The 16,029-nt window shown below is 51.1% G+C and overlaps 1 protein-coding gene across 2 annotated transcripts in view; it reads right to left on the bottom strand.

Annotated features, from left to right (window-relative positions):
- Nucleotides 1–395: 395 nt before the first annotated feature.
- Nucleotides 396–16,029, bottom strand: part of Eogt (EGF domain specific O-linked N-acetylglucosamine transferase) — a 29,637-nt gene continuing 14,003 nt past the window's right edge. For both annotated transcript variants that reach the window (XM_027931930.3, XM_027931929.3), the window contains exons 11-19: nt 15,712–15,815; nt 11,833–11,925; nt 11,455–11,526; nt 11,282–11,368; nt 10,329–10,397; nt 7,097–7,158; nt 5,745–5,864; nt 4,371–4,473; nt 396–2,347 (exon numbers count right to left, since the gene is read on the bottom strand). In XM_027931930.3, the coding sequence (XP_027787731.2) occupies nt 2,201–2,347; nt 4,371–4,473; nt 5,745–5,864; nt 7,097–7,158; nt 10,329–10,397; nt 11,282–11,368; nt 11,455–11,526; nt 11,833–11,925; nt 15,712–15,815 (857 nt within the window). In that variant the 3' untranslated portion in view covers nt 396–2,200. The remainder of the gene's footprint in view (nt 2,348–4,370; nt 4,474–5,744; nt 5,865–7,096; nt 7,159–10,328; nt 10,398–11,281; nt 11,369–11,454; nt 11,527–11,832; nt 11,926–15,711; nt 15,816–16,029) is intronic.

Here is a 16,029-nt window from a genome sequence, read left to right as displayed (position 1 = left end):
CTCCCTTCTGTGCCTCTCCGTAGTCCTGCCATGTGACATCTTCAAGGAGGACCTCGCTGACCCCCTTCTTCCGTGCGCGGGGCCAGCTTCACCCAGATTCCGCCGCCCTCTCTGGCTGTGGTCTCCTCCGCACCCACATCAGGGCGGGGCACCCTATTGTACTAATGCTGTCCCCATCTGTCTCCTCCCCCAGAACCTAGAACAGGAGCTAGGACCCGGCAGTGGCTCCATCCACATTTACCGAAAGCATCAGATAAAAAGCTAGAAATAAACGTAAGGTATAATATTCGATTAAACTGAATTCTTCATCAGTGAGCACCTAAATTTTTAAATTCTACCAACTACCAGGTTGAAGAAGCAAGTCGATAACATTCAGACACAGGAAACCCTGAAAATGAAAATGGTTCAGCCATTTAATTGAAATATAAGAAAATTTATTCCAAAGCCATACCCAAAATGGACAATGAAATGCTTCCCCTTCAAAGTCTTGAAAAAAACATCAGACTTGACATTTTAAATATTATAACAACTTGAAGACCTTCTTTGGTCCCTCCTAAAAGTCTGATCGAATTTCATAACGAAAGTGTCAAATGTACATTCTTATTGGTATAAAATGTATTCTAAATGCTAAATATTCAAATAGTTTTATTGTGAAATTATGCTAGATTTCTGAAATTCTCAATAGTCTGGGGAGTCCCATTTCCACATGTTGTAAAAGCAGGTAAGAAGATAAATGGTGACACTTCAATTTCAGAGGTCTCTACCTTCCTGATGCGGGCACAGCAGGGCGTGGTGCAGGGCACCCGAGTCCTCCCATGTGGGGACTCTGTGTCCCGCACCAGCAACTGTGGCAATACCTGTCACTTAAAAATGCATAATGCTATCGTTCCTTTCATACAATTTCAGAATCAAATCGGAGCTTTCCCCAGAGTGATGCACTGTTTTCTTCACAGATACCTTAATACATATCATTACTCTAGAAGCTTGGGCTAGTCCTTTAAAGGAAAGGTCAGCAAACTTCTGTCAAGTTCTAGATACAAACATTTTGTTTGGAACATCACTTCTCCGTTGCATGTTCTTTTTTTTTTTTTTTTTTAACAAGTCTAAAATTTTAAAAAACACTCTTTCGTTTTGCTGTAATTTGCTAATCCCCACTTTAAAAAACAGAAGTAACTACTCTCCAATTAGATGACTCAAGTGTTCTTAAATGTGAACTTCACATTCTGCGGTGCAAAAAAAAAAAAAAGTCCACAGCTTCTCACGGCTAAATTTGTAGTTCATGAACAGGAAGTAATGAGTTGGTTCCTGGAGTTGAACTTCATTTTGGTATTCTTTTTCATCGATGTCACTTTTTTTTTTTATGGATTTCATTTGATTGGATAATTCACATGTCTACCTTTTTATTGTCTTATTTTGTTAGGGAAAAACCTCTCTGTTTGGCCACTGAAATCTGTACAGACAGGAACACTTGCTGCTGATTTAAGTAGATGTGCTCACTTATGCAGCCACAGATACCTGCACAGTGGAGACCACTCTTTCCCTGCAAATTCAACATGACGTTCTCCGCAGCCACAGGAGTCAGTGCAAACCAGCCACAAGGGACTGATTAGGTTCACCACAGAGTTGTTACGTTTGAGGAAAATGTAATTGCAATATGCAATGTCTGAGGACCTGTTAACACAGTGGCAGGCTTCGCTCAGGTGCTCAGTGCCCACGGCCTGGAGTGGGCTAGACACTGATCTGCAAGACATTCCTGTAGCCTGGCACTGAAAATCACCATGTGTGTGTGTGCGTGTGTGTGTCCTTTCCTGACAGTGTTATCAACAGATGACGGCAAGCAAAAGGAGCCATTCTTAATTTGCCCACATACCAACAGGTCGGAATATTCTGCAGTTACAATCACAAGAAATTTTACAAAAACATTTACAAGTTTTTAAAGCTGAGAAAATTGAAAACTTTGGTATCCCTAAGAAGAAAGCTCAATCACCCAGTTTTAAACTATAAAAAAAGTCCATTTTTCAGTGCAAAGTTATTGCTGTTGTAGCAATGACACAACAAACACATGAAACAAAGACTAGAAAACACAAAACGTCCTGGAAGTAGTTTGGCCTGGAAAAGGTCCCGTGGCGCTGTGTTGCCAGGTGGTGTGTCGGGTGTGGGAGCTGGGCAGACCCTCTTCTTGCCGACAGACCCGTCCCCTTCATAACTCATCGTGAGACTTCTTAAACGGCCACTTGGGGTGTTGCAGTACCTGGTCGGCAGCCTGAAGGACAAGGCGCAAGAATTCCTCTGCGTCGAAAGAGTAGTTGTTAAACTTCTCGTGATCAGACAGAGTTGGGTGGTCACTCTGTGGGAACAAGAGAACACAGATCCACAAACTACTGAGGGTGGGCTTTCCTCACACCCAGGGAAATATTGGACTTTAGCCAAGGCAGCTCTTTCCACTGAGGCTACACATCAGAGGTCGGCAAACTCTAGAACGGTCCAGTGGCAATCAACATCTTCCACCTGCTGACCGTGTGAGTGTGACCACAGGTTCCCAGTCTGTCACTCAGCTCTCCACTGAGCGCCCAGGCAGACCTAGGTGACATAGATGACCCAAACACAATCGTGGCCACTCCTGGTAAAGTTTACTTCCCAAAACAGCAGAGGGCCAGCTGCTGATTCCTGCTGTGTTGATCCACTCGACCTTTCTCTGCCCAGATTTCATAAAACTGTCTTAGAGATATTAGAACTTTATCCAGTTTGCAAATGTCCTATATGATAACTCACTAGTTGGAGAAGAACAGTTTATTGACATTTGATGATCACTCTGTTTTAATTAGCAGTCACTTTAGACTGTTTAAAATGATTTGAGTGAAGCAGGAGGCATCACAATATCACAACTTAAACTATGCTACAAAGTAATAGTGACAAACACAGCATGGTATTGGCATCAAAATAGACATGTAGACCAATGGTACAGAATAGAAGACACAGAGACAAACCCACATCAGTTATCTCAGACTAGACAAAGGAGCCAAAAACATACATTGGAGAAAAGATAGCCTCTTCAACAAATGGTGCTAGGAAAACTGGAAATCCATATGCAGCAAAATGAAACTAAACCCCTCTCTCTCACCATGGACAAAACTCAACTCCAAGTGGATCAAGGACCTAGGAATTAGAACAGAGACCCTGAGCCCTAATAGAGGAAAAAGTAGGCCCAAGTTTTCATCACATCAGATCAGGCCCCGACTCCCTTAACAAGACTCCTAAAGCACAAAAATCAGTAAGTGGGATGGACTCAAACTAAAAAGCTTCTTCTCAGCAAAAGAAACAATCAGTGATGTGAATAGACAACCTATATTTTGGGAGCAAATTTTTGTCACATGCATGTCAGATAGTGTACTTATCTCCAGGAATTATAAAGAACTCAAAAAAAAAATAACACCCAAAAAACAAATAATCCAATCAATAAATGGGCTTAGGTGCTGAACAGACATTTCTCAGAAGATATACATTCAACCAACAATTATATGAAAAAATGTCCAACATCTGTAGTGATTAGAGAAACACAAAACTACTCTAACATTTCATCTCATGCCAGTCAGAATGGCAGTTATCAAGAATACAAAGAACAATAAGTGTTGGTGAGGATGTGGGGAAAAGGCACACTCATACATTGCAGGTGGGATTGCAAATTGGTGTAGCCAATCTGGAAAGCAGTATGGAGATAACTTAGAAAACTTGGAATGGAACCACCATTTGACCCAGCTATCCTACTCCTCTGTCTATACCCAAAGGACTTAAAATCAGCATATTATAGTAATACAGCCACATCAATGTTCATAGCAGCTCAATTCACAATAGCCAAACTGTGGAACCAGCCTAGGTGCCCTTCAATAGATGAATGGATAAAGAAACTGTGGTATATATATACACAGTGGAATATTACTCAGTATTAAAAGAGAATAAAATCATGGCATTTGCAGGTAAATGGATGGAGTTGGAGAATATCATGCTAAGTACAAACTGAGCCAATCCCAAAAAACCAAAGGTCAAGTGTTCTCTCTGATAAATAAATAGTGATCCATAATGGCTGGGGGCATGGTAAAAATGGAGGAACTGTGATTGGGCAAAGGGGAGGGAGGGGAGGGAGGGGTATGGGGGCAGCAAGATGGTGGAATAAGATGGACATCATTACCCTAGGTACATGGATGACTGCACATATGGTGTGACGCTACATCAAGTACAACCAGAGAAATGAAAAGTCATGGTGCAACTGTGTAGAATTAATCCAAATGCATTCTGCTGTCATATATACCTAATTACAATAAATAAATAAATTCATTTAAAAAATAATAATAAAATAAAATGATGGATCTTACCTTCTCCGGACGAAAGATTTTGTCCATCTTTTGCCAAGTGATGTAGTGGATGCCTCTCAGCCGGGCCAGGTCTAAGTAACAGCGTTCATCTTCACAGTTGTATCTGGGGACACAAGGGTGTCACAACACCAGGGTTTTTTGCCCGGTCCACAATTCTATGTGGAAAAGCCATGTAGCACCCAAATACGCTCTTGCAAAAGCTTTTGTAAACAGCAACAATGAAAATGATGATATTTTTAAAATTCTCAGAGTTGGGGCTGTAGTTCAGTGGTGGAGTGCTTGCTTAGTATGCACCAGGCCTGGGGTTTGATGTCCAGCACAAACAACAAAACAACGAACTCAATAAATAAATTCTCAGAAGCTTGCCTTAACCTTAACAAAGCAGAGTAAGATCAAGGGGCGGAGGGGACTGGCCTTATTCAGTGGGACCCACTGCCTGTGAACTTGACACTGTCTTGAAACATGTTACGTCTTTGCACAGGTGGAAGCCCCCAGGTCAGGCAGCCAGCTAGCCAAGGCAGGAAGCGGAGCCTGATGCCAGGCTCAGGACGCCAACGTCCACCTTTCCTTGGTGACGTTCCTCTCCTTCCTCCTGTTTCCATCCCGCTGCCCCCACTAGGAGAAATGCATTGCTATCGAACTCACAACCATCTGGAGACCTCTCCAACACACACCATTTAAAACGTCTTGCAGAGCACTGGAAGTTTATGACAAGGCTTCTTAAATAAGAGCCTCCTGTTTAAATACCGAGTCACTTCCTTTTAAAAATGAAGCCATTCCGCCAAGATATTCAGACACGAAGGGGAGAAATAAAATAACAGGGATTGGTGTTAGAGTGTTTGGAAGCAATGATGGGACATGGTCCTGACCACATTGTGGGAGGGAAGACCATGTCCCAAGGTGACCACCGAGGTACAGGCACGCCCTGATAAGCATTTTCTCTGTGGCCTGGACTTCCTGAGCAGGTAGCCAGCGAGTACTAGGGGAAGCGGCAGGCGAGGGTGGAGTCGTGCAGGAGACATACAGATTCCCTCTTTTGTAAAATCTTTCCAGTGCAGTGGATGCAACCCAGGCCCTGCACAGGCTGAGTCAGCGCTCGACCAACTAAAGCAGTACATCCTCAGCTTTAGGTTCTCTCAACACAGTCATTACACTGACTGCTGGAGACGCTCGCGGTGGGAGAGGCAGGCAGGAAGGAAACTGGGGTCACCCTGGGGAGCGAGCCGGGGGTGAGCAGGTGAGCTGCTCAGAGGCACACCGTCAGGCTGCCGTGGACCTCCCGGACTCCCGCAGGGCACCAGGTGCCTGGGAAGACCCTGTGACGCTCAGAGTGACAGTCAGCAGTAGCCACCCCCCAGAAGCCCCAACACTCACAGTTCAAACACGACAGCCCAGTCCGGGAGGAACAGCAGGTGGGTGAGACCCGCTCCGTGCATCCCGATAAATATGTCGGTGTTGTGCGTGAACCTCAGTTGATCCAAGAACGCGAACTTTCTGTAACGTGCAGAACACAAGAGGGTGAGGAGCAGGGAGGAGCCCTGGGCTGGCGCGTGATTCCTGGGGACGTTTGTACACGTGCCTTTCCTGACTGAAGTCACACTCCACCCCTCCATTTTCTCTTTTTCTTTTTGCCAATTTCAAGCATACTCTAGTAATCAACAACTTAATTTCCTAATAATTCAACATTATTCTAAGTACGCTTGTCTTTTTTATTTTTTAAATATGTTTTTAGCTGTAGATGGACACAATGCCTTTATGTATTTACTTTTCTGTGGTGCTGGGGGTCGAACCCAGTGCCTCCTGCATACTAGGCAAGTGTTCTACCATGGAGCTACAACCCCACCCCTCACTGGTCTTTTGGGACTTTCATTTCTAAAAAGAACCTTGTTAGCTACCTTATGCAGAAAACTAGTGATGCATGATATCAACAAAATTATATAAATGGATATAATCAAAAAAGCATCCTTCACACACAGGTAGATGGTATTGCAGGGCAAGGCTGAGCCTGAGCCTGCTCCCGTTACCACGAAAAACACATTACAAGGGTTAGAGATGCCATCACACAGCATCAGCAAACTGAAACTGCCTCAGGGTAAGAAGAGGGCTCTCTAAAAATGAAAATGAATTTCCCCTTGTGTGATGCGAGTTCCTCTGTGCCATCTGGACCACGGAAATGCCCTCGGATTCCACCAGCGCACCCTCCTGCCTTTGCTGGAGGCACACCTGACACTTCACATGGGAATAGATCCAATTACACACCTCGCACATGAAGTCACATGTGCATTCTTTCAACACCGACAGATGTGCAAACTCCGAGCCAGACATCAGCCCAAAGCCGCTGATTTCAAGACCGGCCTCAGCAACTTGGGGAGACCCTGTCTCAAATTTTTGAGCCAAACATCAGCCCTAACATCAGCATTTTCATTTCCTTCAAAACTGTGTAATGGGGATGGACCCAGCTACATAACCATGAAGCTCTAAGTGAGAAATGCCAAATGAAAACCTGGATCTTCGCTTCTCCTGGATAACACCGTGGTGTCACAGTGCAAGCCCAGGGGGCTTCACAGAGATGCCCTGTGCCCTGACCATCACCATGCCTCCATGCCCGTGTTCACGCTGGGGTCTGACATCCCGCCAGGCTTCCGAGCACTAACGGCTCCCCTGGAAGAGGGCTCTCCATCACCACAGCCCGGGGGACAGCGTGTGCCACGCGGGCTGCCACTTACCCGTACTTGTAATCCACAACCCGGACTTCAAACATAGGCACCGTCCTCAGCTTATTGGCGAGCTGGAAAAACGGGAAACAGTGGGGACTTTTCTCCCTCCTTCCCTTCTGTCTCACTTTCCTCCATCGGTTTTGAAGCTTCTTGCTTTTGCACGTGGCATCGTTCAGGTGAGAAGTATCCTTCAGGGCCACTGCTCGGAACTCACCTGAGCTCTAATCCTGGTTCCACCCGCTGAACACCCACACCCGCCCCCAACCCCAGCTTTGTAGAGCTTTGTCTGAGGCTGAAAGGAGTCCGCCCGGGGCACAGGTGCTCAGTACGGGCAAGTGCCACATGCCACCACCCACCGCTACAGTATTAGCCGGCACCTACAATGTTCCAGACATTCTGCTGGTTTTCTTCCCACTGTCTCATTTCAGAACCAATCATCAGTGGCACCCTGGAGCCCAGGCTCTGGAAATACTGATGTTTTGGTGGAAAAAAATGTGGAAGCATGATTGACGTGTATCCAAAACATGGCCAGGGTTCTCTCGGTCCCTCACCAGCAGCCACAGTGACCCAACGCTGTGGGTCCCCCCGTCCAGTGATTTCTGCCCTGTGTCACGTGGCCTTGGGGCACAGCTGACACTCCACAGCAGTGTCAGCGTTTACAGGGCGCCAGACGGCTGGCTTGGCTCCGTGGGGAGAGCTTGCCCAGCAGGCAGGAGGCCCAGGGTTCAGCACCCAGACCAACCAGTACCGTAAACTAAGGTTTCAAAAATGCATTGATGGGCAGGCATTTGTCTTTGGTTTGTTTTTTATGGTGCTGTGGATTGAACCCAGGGGTACTTTACCACTCTTTTACATCCCCACCCCTTTATTAAAATTTTGAGACAGGGTTTCCTCAAGTTGCTGAGACTGGCCTTGAAATCACGATCCTCCTGCCTCAGCCTCCTAACTCACTGAGATTATAGACGTGTGCCACCCCACGCAGCTATGCAGGCATTTGTAAGTACTTTAAGTCATTTTACTTAATTCTCACACACAAAAAAAAAAAATCAGACCAAAGCCTAGCACAGCACAGGGGTGCATGCCTGTAATCCCAGCAATTTGAGAGGCTGAGACAGGAGGATCCCAAGTTCAAGGTCAGTCTAAGTAACTAAGTGAGGGATATAGTAACTAAGTGGGGATGTAGCTCAGTAGTAAAGAACCCCTGGCTTCAATTCCCAGCACCAAAAAAAAAGGAAAAAAAAATCAGTAAATACTATGAAGACGAAGCCCATTTATAAATGAGAGTTAACTTCCTCAGGCTCTCCCGGCTGGCAAACGCAGAGGCAAACTCAAGTCTAGGACTTCTGCCCCCAGAACCCGTGCTCTTACCCAGCGCATGCTACTCTGCTGCTACGGAAGCCACAGGCAGTGACTGAGAACCCCAGCCCCTCACACACCTGGTCCTCTCTCCCAACAGCCCCTGGACCCCCAGGAACATCCTGCTCACATCAGATGGACCCATGTCAATACTTTATCCATCAAAGTCTGTCCCCCCCTGCCCTGCGCACACTCCCACACACACTCCCGCAGCCAGAGTGACTCTCGGGTACTCAAGCCACCGTGTCTCTGGGGTGTGTTTGTCTTCAACCCAGGGCTGCAAGAAGTTACTAGGAATCCAGCAACTTAAACAGCACAGTGCATCCTTCACAGCTCTGTAGGGTCCGCACCCAACAAGGGTGTCGCAGGGCTAAGGCAGGGTGCTGGCAGGGCTGTGTCCCTATGGGAGACTCCCCTCCCCAGCTCCTGGAACCTTCCACGGCTGAGGCTTAGGCCCTTCCCCCACCTTCACAGCCAGCACCCCTGAGCCTCCCTAATCCTCCTCCCCTCCCTCGCCTTCTCCCTCCTCTTCCCCTGCAAGGAAAGATAAGCTGAGATCTGAACCCAGCCAAGGGAAGAGCTCCCCGGGGAGGGGCAGAGGTTGTGGTGGACGGTGGACAGAGTTCCAGGCCATCTGGGATAGCTGCCCAGTGAGGGATCCAGGTGGCCTTCCTATTCTAAGGCAGCACCGGGACGCTGAGTCCACTTGCTGCTGCAACAGCCCTCACCATGTCACCCGCCCTATTCATAGGACCCAGAGCTGAGCACAAGGCAGAGGGACAGGGGACGTTATCCTGCCCACCACACCCTGCTCAGGGCTCTCAACTCACACTGGAACAAAGTCCAGGTCCTGACCTTGGTCCACAGGCGGCACCACACCCGGCTCCTCTGAGCTCCTGTGACATCCCCAGCTTCCTGGAGATGCTGCAGCCACATTAGGTTGCCCCATTTCCAGAACAACAGAAGCCTGTTCCACTGGAGCACCCCACCTCTGGGCAGAGGCTTTCCCTGGCTGGACTCCACTCTGATGAAGGCTCCTCGCGGGCGGCCCCTCTCCACGTTTCCCTTCACACCTCCCGGTCTCCACCCAGCACCTGGAGAGCTTCCTGCACACACTCCGGCTCCTGAGGTCCCCCCACTGGCTGACCTGCCTGTTCCTCCTCTGTCTCTCCAGCTCCACGGGGCAGGGACCCTCCCTATATTGCTGAAAGCCAGGCTCACAGCAGCTGCTCAGCGGGTTTCCTGTGTGGGCTAGGACCGAACCCAGGGCCTGCCCTGAGCTGCCTCCAGCCCTCCACAGGCTTTCGTGGCCCACGCTGCACTCTGACGGCTACCCTTGGCTACCCTCGGGGCCTGCAGCTCCACGGGCCTGACGCGGCCACCTCACTGAGGAGAAAGACAGTTTCGTGACCTGAGCTGTGGAAAGGGACTGGGATGCCAAGAGGCGAGGAATTCCTAAGACAGTCCCAGAAGTGGACGGAGACTCTGCACCTGTATCTGCTGCCAGGGCCACAGTATTGCCACATGCCATCAACCATCTCCCAGAGACACCCTGCAAACTGCCACTGGCTCTCCTGGAGGGCGAGAGCTACCACTGCGGCCGTGGTGTGGCAGCAGGACTCCAGTTCTGCCGCCCTCCTGGCTCAGCCAGGGCTCAGGGACACTCGCAGCACGGCAAGCTGGCTCGGGCAGAGGGTGGTGTGGGGACTTCCACCCACCAGTCAAGTCCAGCAACTAAACCTGGACAGGCCGTCGAGATGTCCAAAACCCTGGCAGCAGAGTTTCAAACTGAAGATTCTCAAGCGATGTAGAAACACACCGGCCATTCACTGGTCAGGCGGTGAATTCCGTGGGAGGATATTGAACGAGCGCGTGGAAAACTAACCTGGTCTTGGTTCAGTATTTTGCGATACCCTGTGCTCCGGGAGAGAATGGTGACTCGAAGTTTTCCATCCTGTAATCAAAACGAGAATGGAAAGTAATGGCACACGTGTCTGGATGGACGATGGACACCCAGACCTAAGATGTGCTTTCCACAGGAGAAACCCGACCAGGACGCCCCCGGGACGGTGCACGTTTGGCTGGACTCCCCACCTGGCTCTCGGGGAGCACAAGGGTGTCCCCCTGAGGAGCACAAGTGGCATGTCTACACAGTGGAATGTGACTCAGCCCCAAGAAGGAATGTCACCTTGCCACGGGGGACACCTTGGATGAAAATGGAAGAAATGTGTACAGTGAATCAGCCAGGAAAGAGGACTAAGTTCCAGCACTCTGAAGCACTGCAGGTGACCAGCTTGACAAGAGGCCATCGCTATGTGCTGGGAGACAGGACCAGAACGCTCCAGGACATAGCACCTGGGAGAGACGGAGGGCGTGCCCCATTCTGTCCCTTGATCATCACACTTCGTATCATGTATCCAAATATCACAATGTGCCCCCAAATACGCACCGTCGTGCTGTGACAGTTCAAAGTGACCACCTCTACCTCAGCCACCAAGACTGACCTGTTCCCGACCCCGCGGCTGGGCTCTGGGCAGGGTGGGCTTCTGGCCGGGGTCATGAGTGTGTGTGTGTGTGTGTGTGTGTGTGTGTGTGTGTATGGGATCTGGGAGAAGGTGGGAGATGTGGCCACAGAAGGGGACAGAGCAGGGGAGGAGGTGTGCAGGGGGCAGCTCTTTGTGGACGTTTGCTGACGCCCACAATCAGACGGCCCCGTCTGAAATCCCAGCCCAGGCTACGCTGTCTCCTGGTCCTTCTTCCCCCGCCAAGGCCATGTTGCTTTTCACTGGGTCGCAAAGGTCAGGCCTCCCCCAGGACCCACAGGGAACACACCCTTACCTGAGGGCCCTCTTGCCTGATATGCAGTCTGTGGAGCAGGTGCTGGGAGAAGGCCCTGAACAGCCCCGTGTGCTGGCAGCCGGAGATCTAGGGGATGCACAGGAGGCATGGCGTGAGCGCCTCTGCCGGCCCAGGGGCTCTGCGCTGTGCACCGGCCACCCACAGCCACTTACCAGCGGGGTGTTGTAGAAGAGCCCGTACTGCATGCGGGGCAGCAGCGAGAACACGGCGTCCTTGAAGCACACCTGAGAAGGAAGACCCGTTAAAAGGCAAGAGAACAGAGAGCACTGTCATCTTGGAAAGCTCATCTCCGTTTTGCATTAAAATACTTTGTACAGCAAGCTATTCCCAAGAGAATACAATTCACATTTTTTTTTTGAAAAGTTACCAAAAAAAAAAAAAAAAAGGCTTGCACAAGTATATGGTCAATGACACAAGAACTCTAGTTACAACAAAAGAGACCAAGACATGAGAAGCCAACGGTGAGCGCTCACAGAGACTCCCATTATGTATCTGCAGGCCGCAGCTATTCACAGAGAGGCTTCCCGTACCCTTTTGGAGTCGTAGGTCTTCAAGTGTATGACGTCATAGTCCGTGAAGGCCTTCCAGGTCTCGGAGAACAGGTCCCTGTATCCAGAGGAGCTCTGGGAGAGGAACAGGACAGAGGGGGTCAGGGAAGGGCACGGCCGGCTTCTCAAGATGGCTGCAAAACCCGACTTTGCCTGTTGGTACAGAGTCACGCTGGGATCCCAGTCAAGCCGCACACACACAGGACAAGCAGAGCTGCACAGGGGCCGAGCCACGCTGCACAGGAAGGACAGACGTCCTCTCAGCTGCATGGCAGCTGCCAACAGCTCTGCTCACCCCCAGCCTGCATTCGCACGTCTCCGAAACCACAGCTGCCGGGGGCGTGTTCTGTGCCACATCTATGTGTGCCACAGATGCACTCAGCACAGATATGGCACCATCTATATGCATGCTCACCCGCTCCATGAGCAAAGACTGTCAGAGCGGCATCATGCTTTACAGACTCGTCATAGCGAGAAAGGGTTCCAAAACCCTAAAGTCAAAAGTACAATGCCCCAAATAAACTTTCCCTCCTCTAACATTGTTCTTGTCAGGTCTTTTGGTCACAGCAGTGATGAACCCGACTAAAACAGAAACCACATCAATACTAAACCCAAGAATGGCACACACTGGTCTCCTCTTACTTTTCAGGATTAGTTGGCAGGATTTCGTTCTTCATTATGTCTGGGTGGAACTGCATTGTGTGTATAGACCCCATTTCCTTTGTTCATGCGCCCGTCGATGGACACCTGGGCTGGTGCCATGGTTTGGTACTGTGAATTGTGCTGCTATACACATGGGTATGCATGGATCTCTGTAGTAGGATGACTTTGGTTCTTTTTGGGGGGCGGTCACCGGGGATTGAACTCAGGTGCACTCACCCGCTGAGCCACATCTTCAGCCCTATTTTGTATTTTATTTAGAGTCAGGGTCTCACTGAGTTGTTTAGCGCCTTGCCGTTGCTGAGGCTGGCTCTGAATTCAAGATCCTCCTGCCTCAGCCTCCTGAGCTGCTGGGATTACAGGCGTGCGCCATGCCCAGCTAATTCTTTGGGATAAATACCGAGGAGTGCTATGGCTGGGTGGCGTGGTGGCTCCACACCCAGTCTTTTAAGGAGCCTCCAGACCAATTTCCATGGTGGTTGTGCTAGTTTATAGTTCCACCAACAGTGGGGGGTGTTCTTTTGACCCATATCCTCTCCAGGTTTTACTGTGGTCTGTATTCTTGATGGATGCCTTTCTGCCTGGAGTGAGATGGAGTCACGGTGCAGTTTTGATTTGTATTTCCCGGATTCCTAGGGATGCTGAAGATTTTTTCATATGTTTGTTACTCATTTTTTTTTTCTTTTGGGAGGTGCCTGTTTAGTTCATTTGCCCATTTATTGAATCGGGTTGTTGGTTTTTTGGTGTTAAAAAAAACAACAACACAACGCACGTCACTGTCACGAGCCAGCCTGGGCTGTGTGTGTGAGCTGTGCACATTTGAGCACAGGACGGGACTGGACTGACATGGCTGCTCTGACTGGGCTGTGTGACCTGTGTGTCCTGGTCTCTTGCTCTGCCTATGATCCCACACAGCACGTGACATGGGTGTGGCCTCCCAAGACGTCAGTCAATCTGCTGACCCCAAGACATCACCAAGCCACCCCCTGAAACATAACCCCTTGCCTTATTTGGGTGGAACTTTCTCAAATGTCTTCCCCCTAATAAACAGGAGGGTTTCAGGTGAGGTCTCTCCTTTGCTGCCTCTCTTGCCTGCTTTGTGGGAGCTGAGGTGGAAGAGCCGTCACTGAACCCCAAGAAAGGTCTGTCCTGTCTCTGTGTGGTCACTTAGCAGCCAGCCCAATTCACCTGCAGTGACCCTGACTGATCCAGTCGTGCGTCACACGTCACCACTGAACTTCTCCCCATTGATTGAATAAGACAGAGTCCTGCGAGGGACTCGCCCAGGCCACTATAATCGGGTGTGACTTTCACAGCTGGAGAGAAATAACAAACCTCCTAGTCTGTGAGAGGCCAGCCCCGCCGTCGGTGTCCCCAGAGAGGCGTCTGGAGGACAGTGCCTCTGTGTGTGCCTGAAGGGAGCGGCTGAACTGCTGGACTGGACAAGCAGGGGCCACCTGGTGGCGGCATGTAAAGTGTCACCAAGGTCCGACCGGTAGCTACAGCCACCTTCCTGTCCACGGCAGAGGACTCCCCTGAGGTCCTCAGCACCGACTCTGGCAATACCGTCCACCTGGAGGATGCAGGTCACAGCCTGCGGGTCACGCACTGGTTATCTAAGGCCCGGCCAGCACAGAGGAGCTCAGCACCCACCAGACCCACTGCTCCTCACACCTGCCCTGAGCTCCCGCAGCCTGGACTCTGGAGTGACTAGCGGCTGCCTGCTGCCCAGGTGGACACCCCAAGCCATGAGCAAGGGCCCTCGACTGACAGCACAGGTAGTGATGGATGCCGGGGCAGTGGAGAAGCAAGGTGACAGCAGGACAGCCACCCAGCCCATGGCTTCGCCTGCCCTGCTCGTCCACACCAGTCAGGGCCAGACTGCCCCGACCTCATGTGTCCAGAGACCAGGTGGCTATGATCTTCACATGGCCACATGCCTCGTCCCACCCCACTGGGTGCACAGAAGGCCAGGTGCAGAGGCTGGCTCAGCTTGCCCGAGGCCACCCGAGGAGACACGAGAGACCCAACGGAAGCCTCCGGAAAGTGTGGGGGAAGCGTGCTGTGGACTCGTGGGTCCTTGCACACTGCACAGAAAGGCGACGAGGCACCCAGGGGGTTCCAAGCCACAGCGGAACCCTGGCCCCTCGCTGGCCGTGCACCTTCCAGCACTCCCTGCTGGCCGGCCCTCCCTTCCTCTGGAAACCGCAGTGAGAACCCTCGTCCCCACACGCCCACAGCAGAGTCCCTCGTCCATGGGGGAGGAGGGCAGGCAGGGATGCGAGGGCAGGTGTCCTGCTGTAAAGGGCCAAACCGCCTTCCGAGCCACGCAGGGCCTCTGACGGATGTCCTGACCGGCCTGCGAGCACTCGCACCGAAAGAAGACAGGAAGGGACCATCTTCCTCTGTGCTCAGAGACCTTTCCAGGAAATGGATGGGGGCGGGGGCAGCAAGGCTGGGACACAGAGAGAGCGCATGTGGGGGAGCAGGAAAGGGGAGCGCAGGCCCCGGGACACAGTGCCCGCTCCCACGGACTCCAGGAAAGGCCTGGGGGCGATGGCCACAACCTCCCCACAGCCACAGAGGAGCCCTGTGACCCGGGCTCTTCCTTGTCTGCCAGGAACTACGTGTCCAGTGCCCTCTGGAAATGACAATGGCCCGCGTCAGCACTGGGGAGCCAGGGACCCAGGCTTAGGCTTCCCTGGCACCGTGACTCTTGGCACTGGGCATGGCTCCTGCAGGGATCTAGGGGCCTTGCCAATGCAGCTGTTCCTGGTGGTATTGGCCCCTGGGCCTTGAGGCTCCTCAGCCGTGGCAGTGGTACCTGCCCCAGGTGGACCTGGCCTCCGTGCACCTGAGCCGTGCTGTGTGGACTACTGTGACTCCCCCCGAGAGATGCCAGGTGCTGGCCCGCCAGCCAACAGGCTGCCACCCGCCTGCAACATCATCCTGGGTGCATCTAGGGCAGGAGTCAGGATGCTCAGCTGAACCACAGAGAACCCCCCACGGTGTTCCAACTCCCCCGTGTGGGCATCGTCCCCTGGAGATGCCATCATCACCATCAAGTGTGCCCAAGCTGCTCGGCTGTGTACGTGTGCTGCACACGACGTATGTGGGAACAGTTACATCTGTGTGGGGAAGTTCTGCCTCGGGTTACACCCTGAGCGGCAGGGTGAAGGAGGAGCACACACGGGTACTTACAGTGTCCCACATCACGATGTACACGTCCGTGCTGAAGGAGTTGTTCACGTGCTGGGTGATGTAGAGATTGACGAAGTCGCAGAAGTGGTGGTACATGTTGATACCTGGTGTCGGGAAAGACATCCACCTCAACCAGCCCTCAAGCACAAGCATGAAGCCACCTTCACCCCGTCTCCAACCCTGGGAGGGACTTTGAGTTGACATAAGTGGGGGAATCAAACAGGTCAGGAACCAGGAACACGAAGACTAACCCTTATTCTTTCTGATCACTTCTTTAAAACATCAATTCAGCAGGTCCCATTCACAAATGTCCGGGTA

This window comes from Marmota flaviventris, chromosome 20 (assembly GCF_047511675.1).
Source record: "Marmota flaviventris isolate mMarFla1 chromosome 20, mMarFla1.hap1, whole genome shotgun sequence".
Taxonomy (NCBI): Eukaryota; Metazoa; Chordata; class Mammalia; order Rodentia; family Sciuridae; genus Marmota; species Marmota flaviventris.
This window is presented reverse-complemented; position numbering and strand designations above follow the sequence as displayed.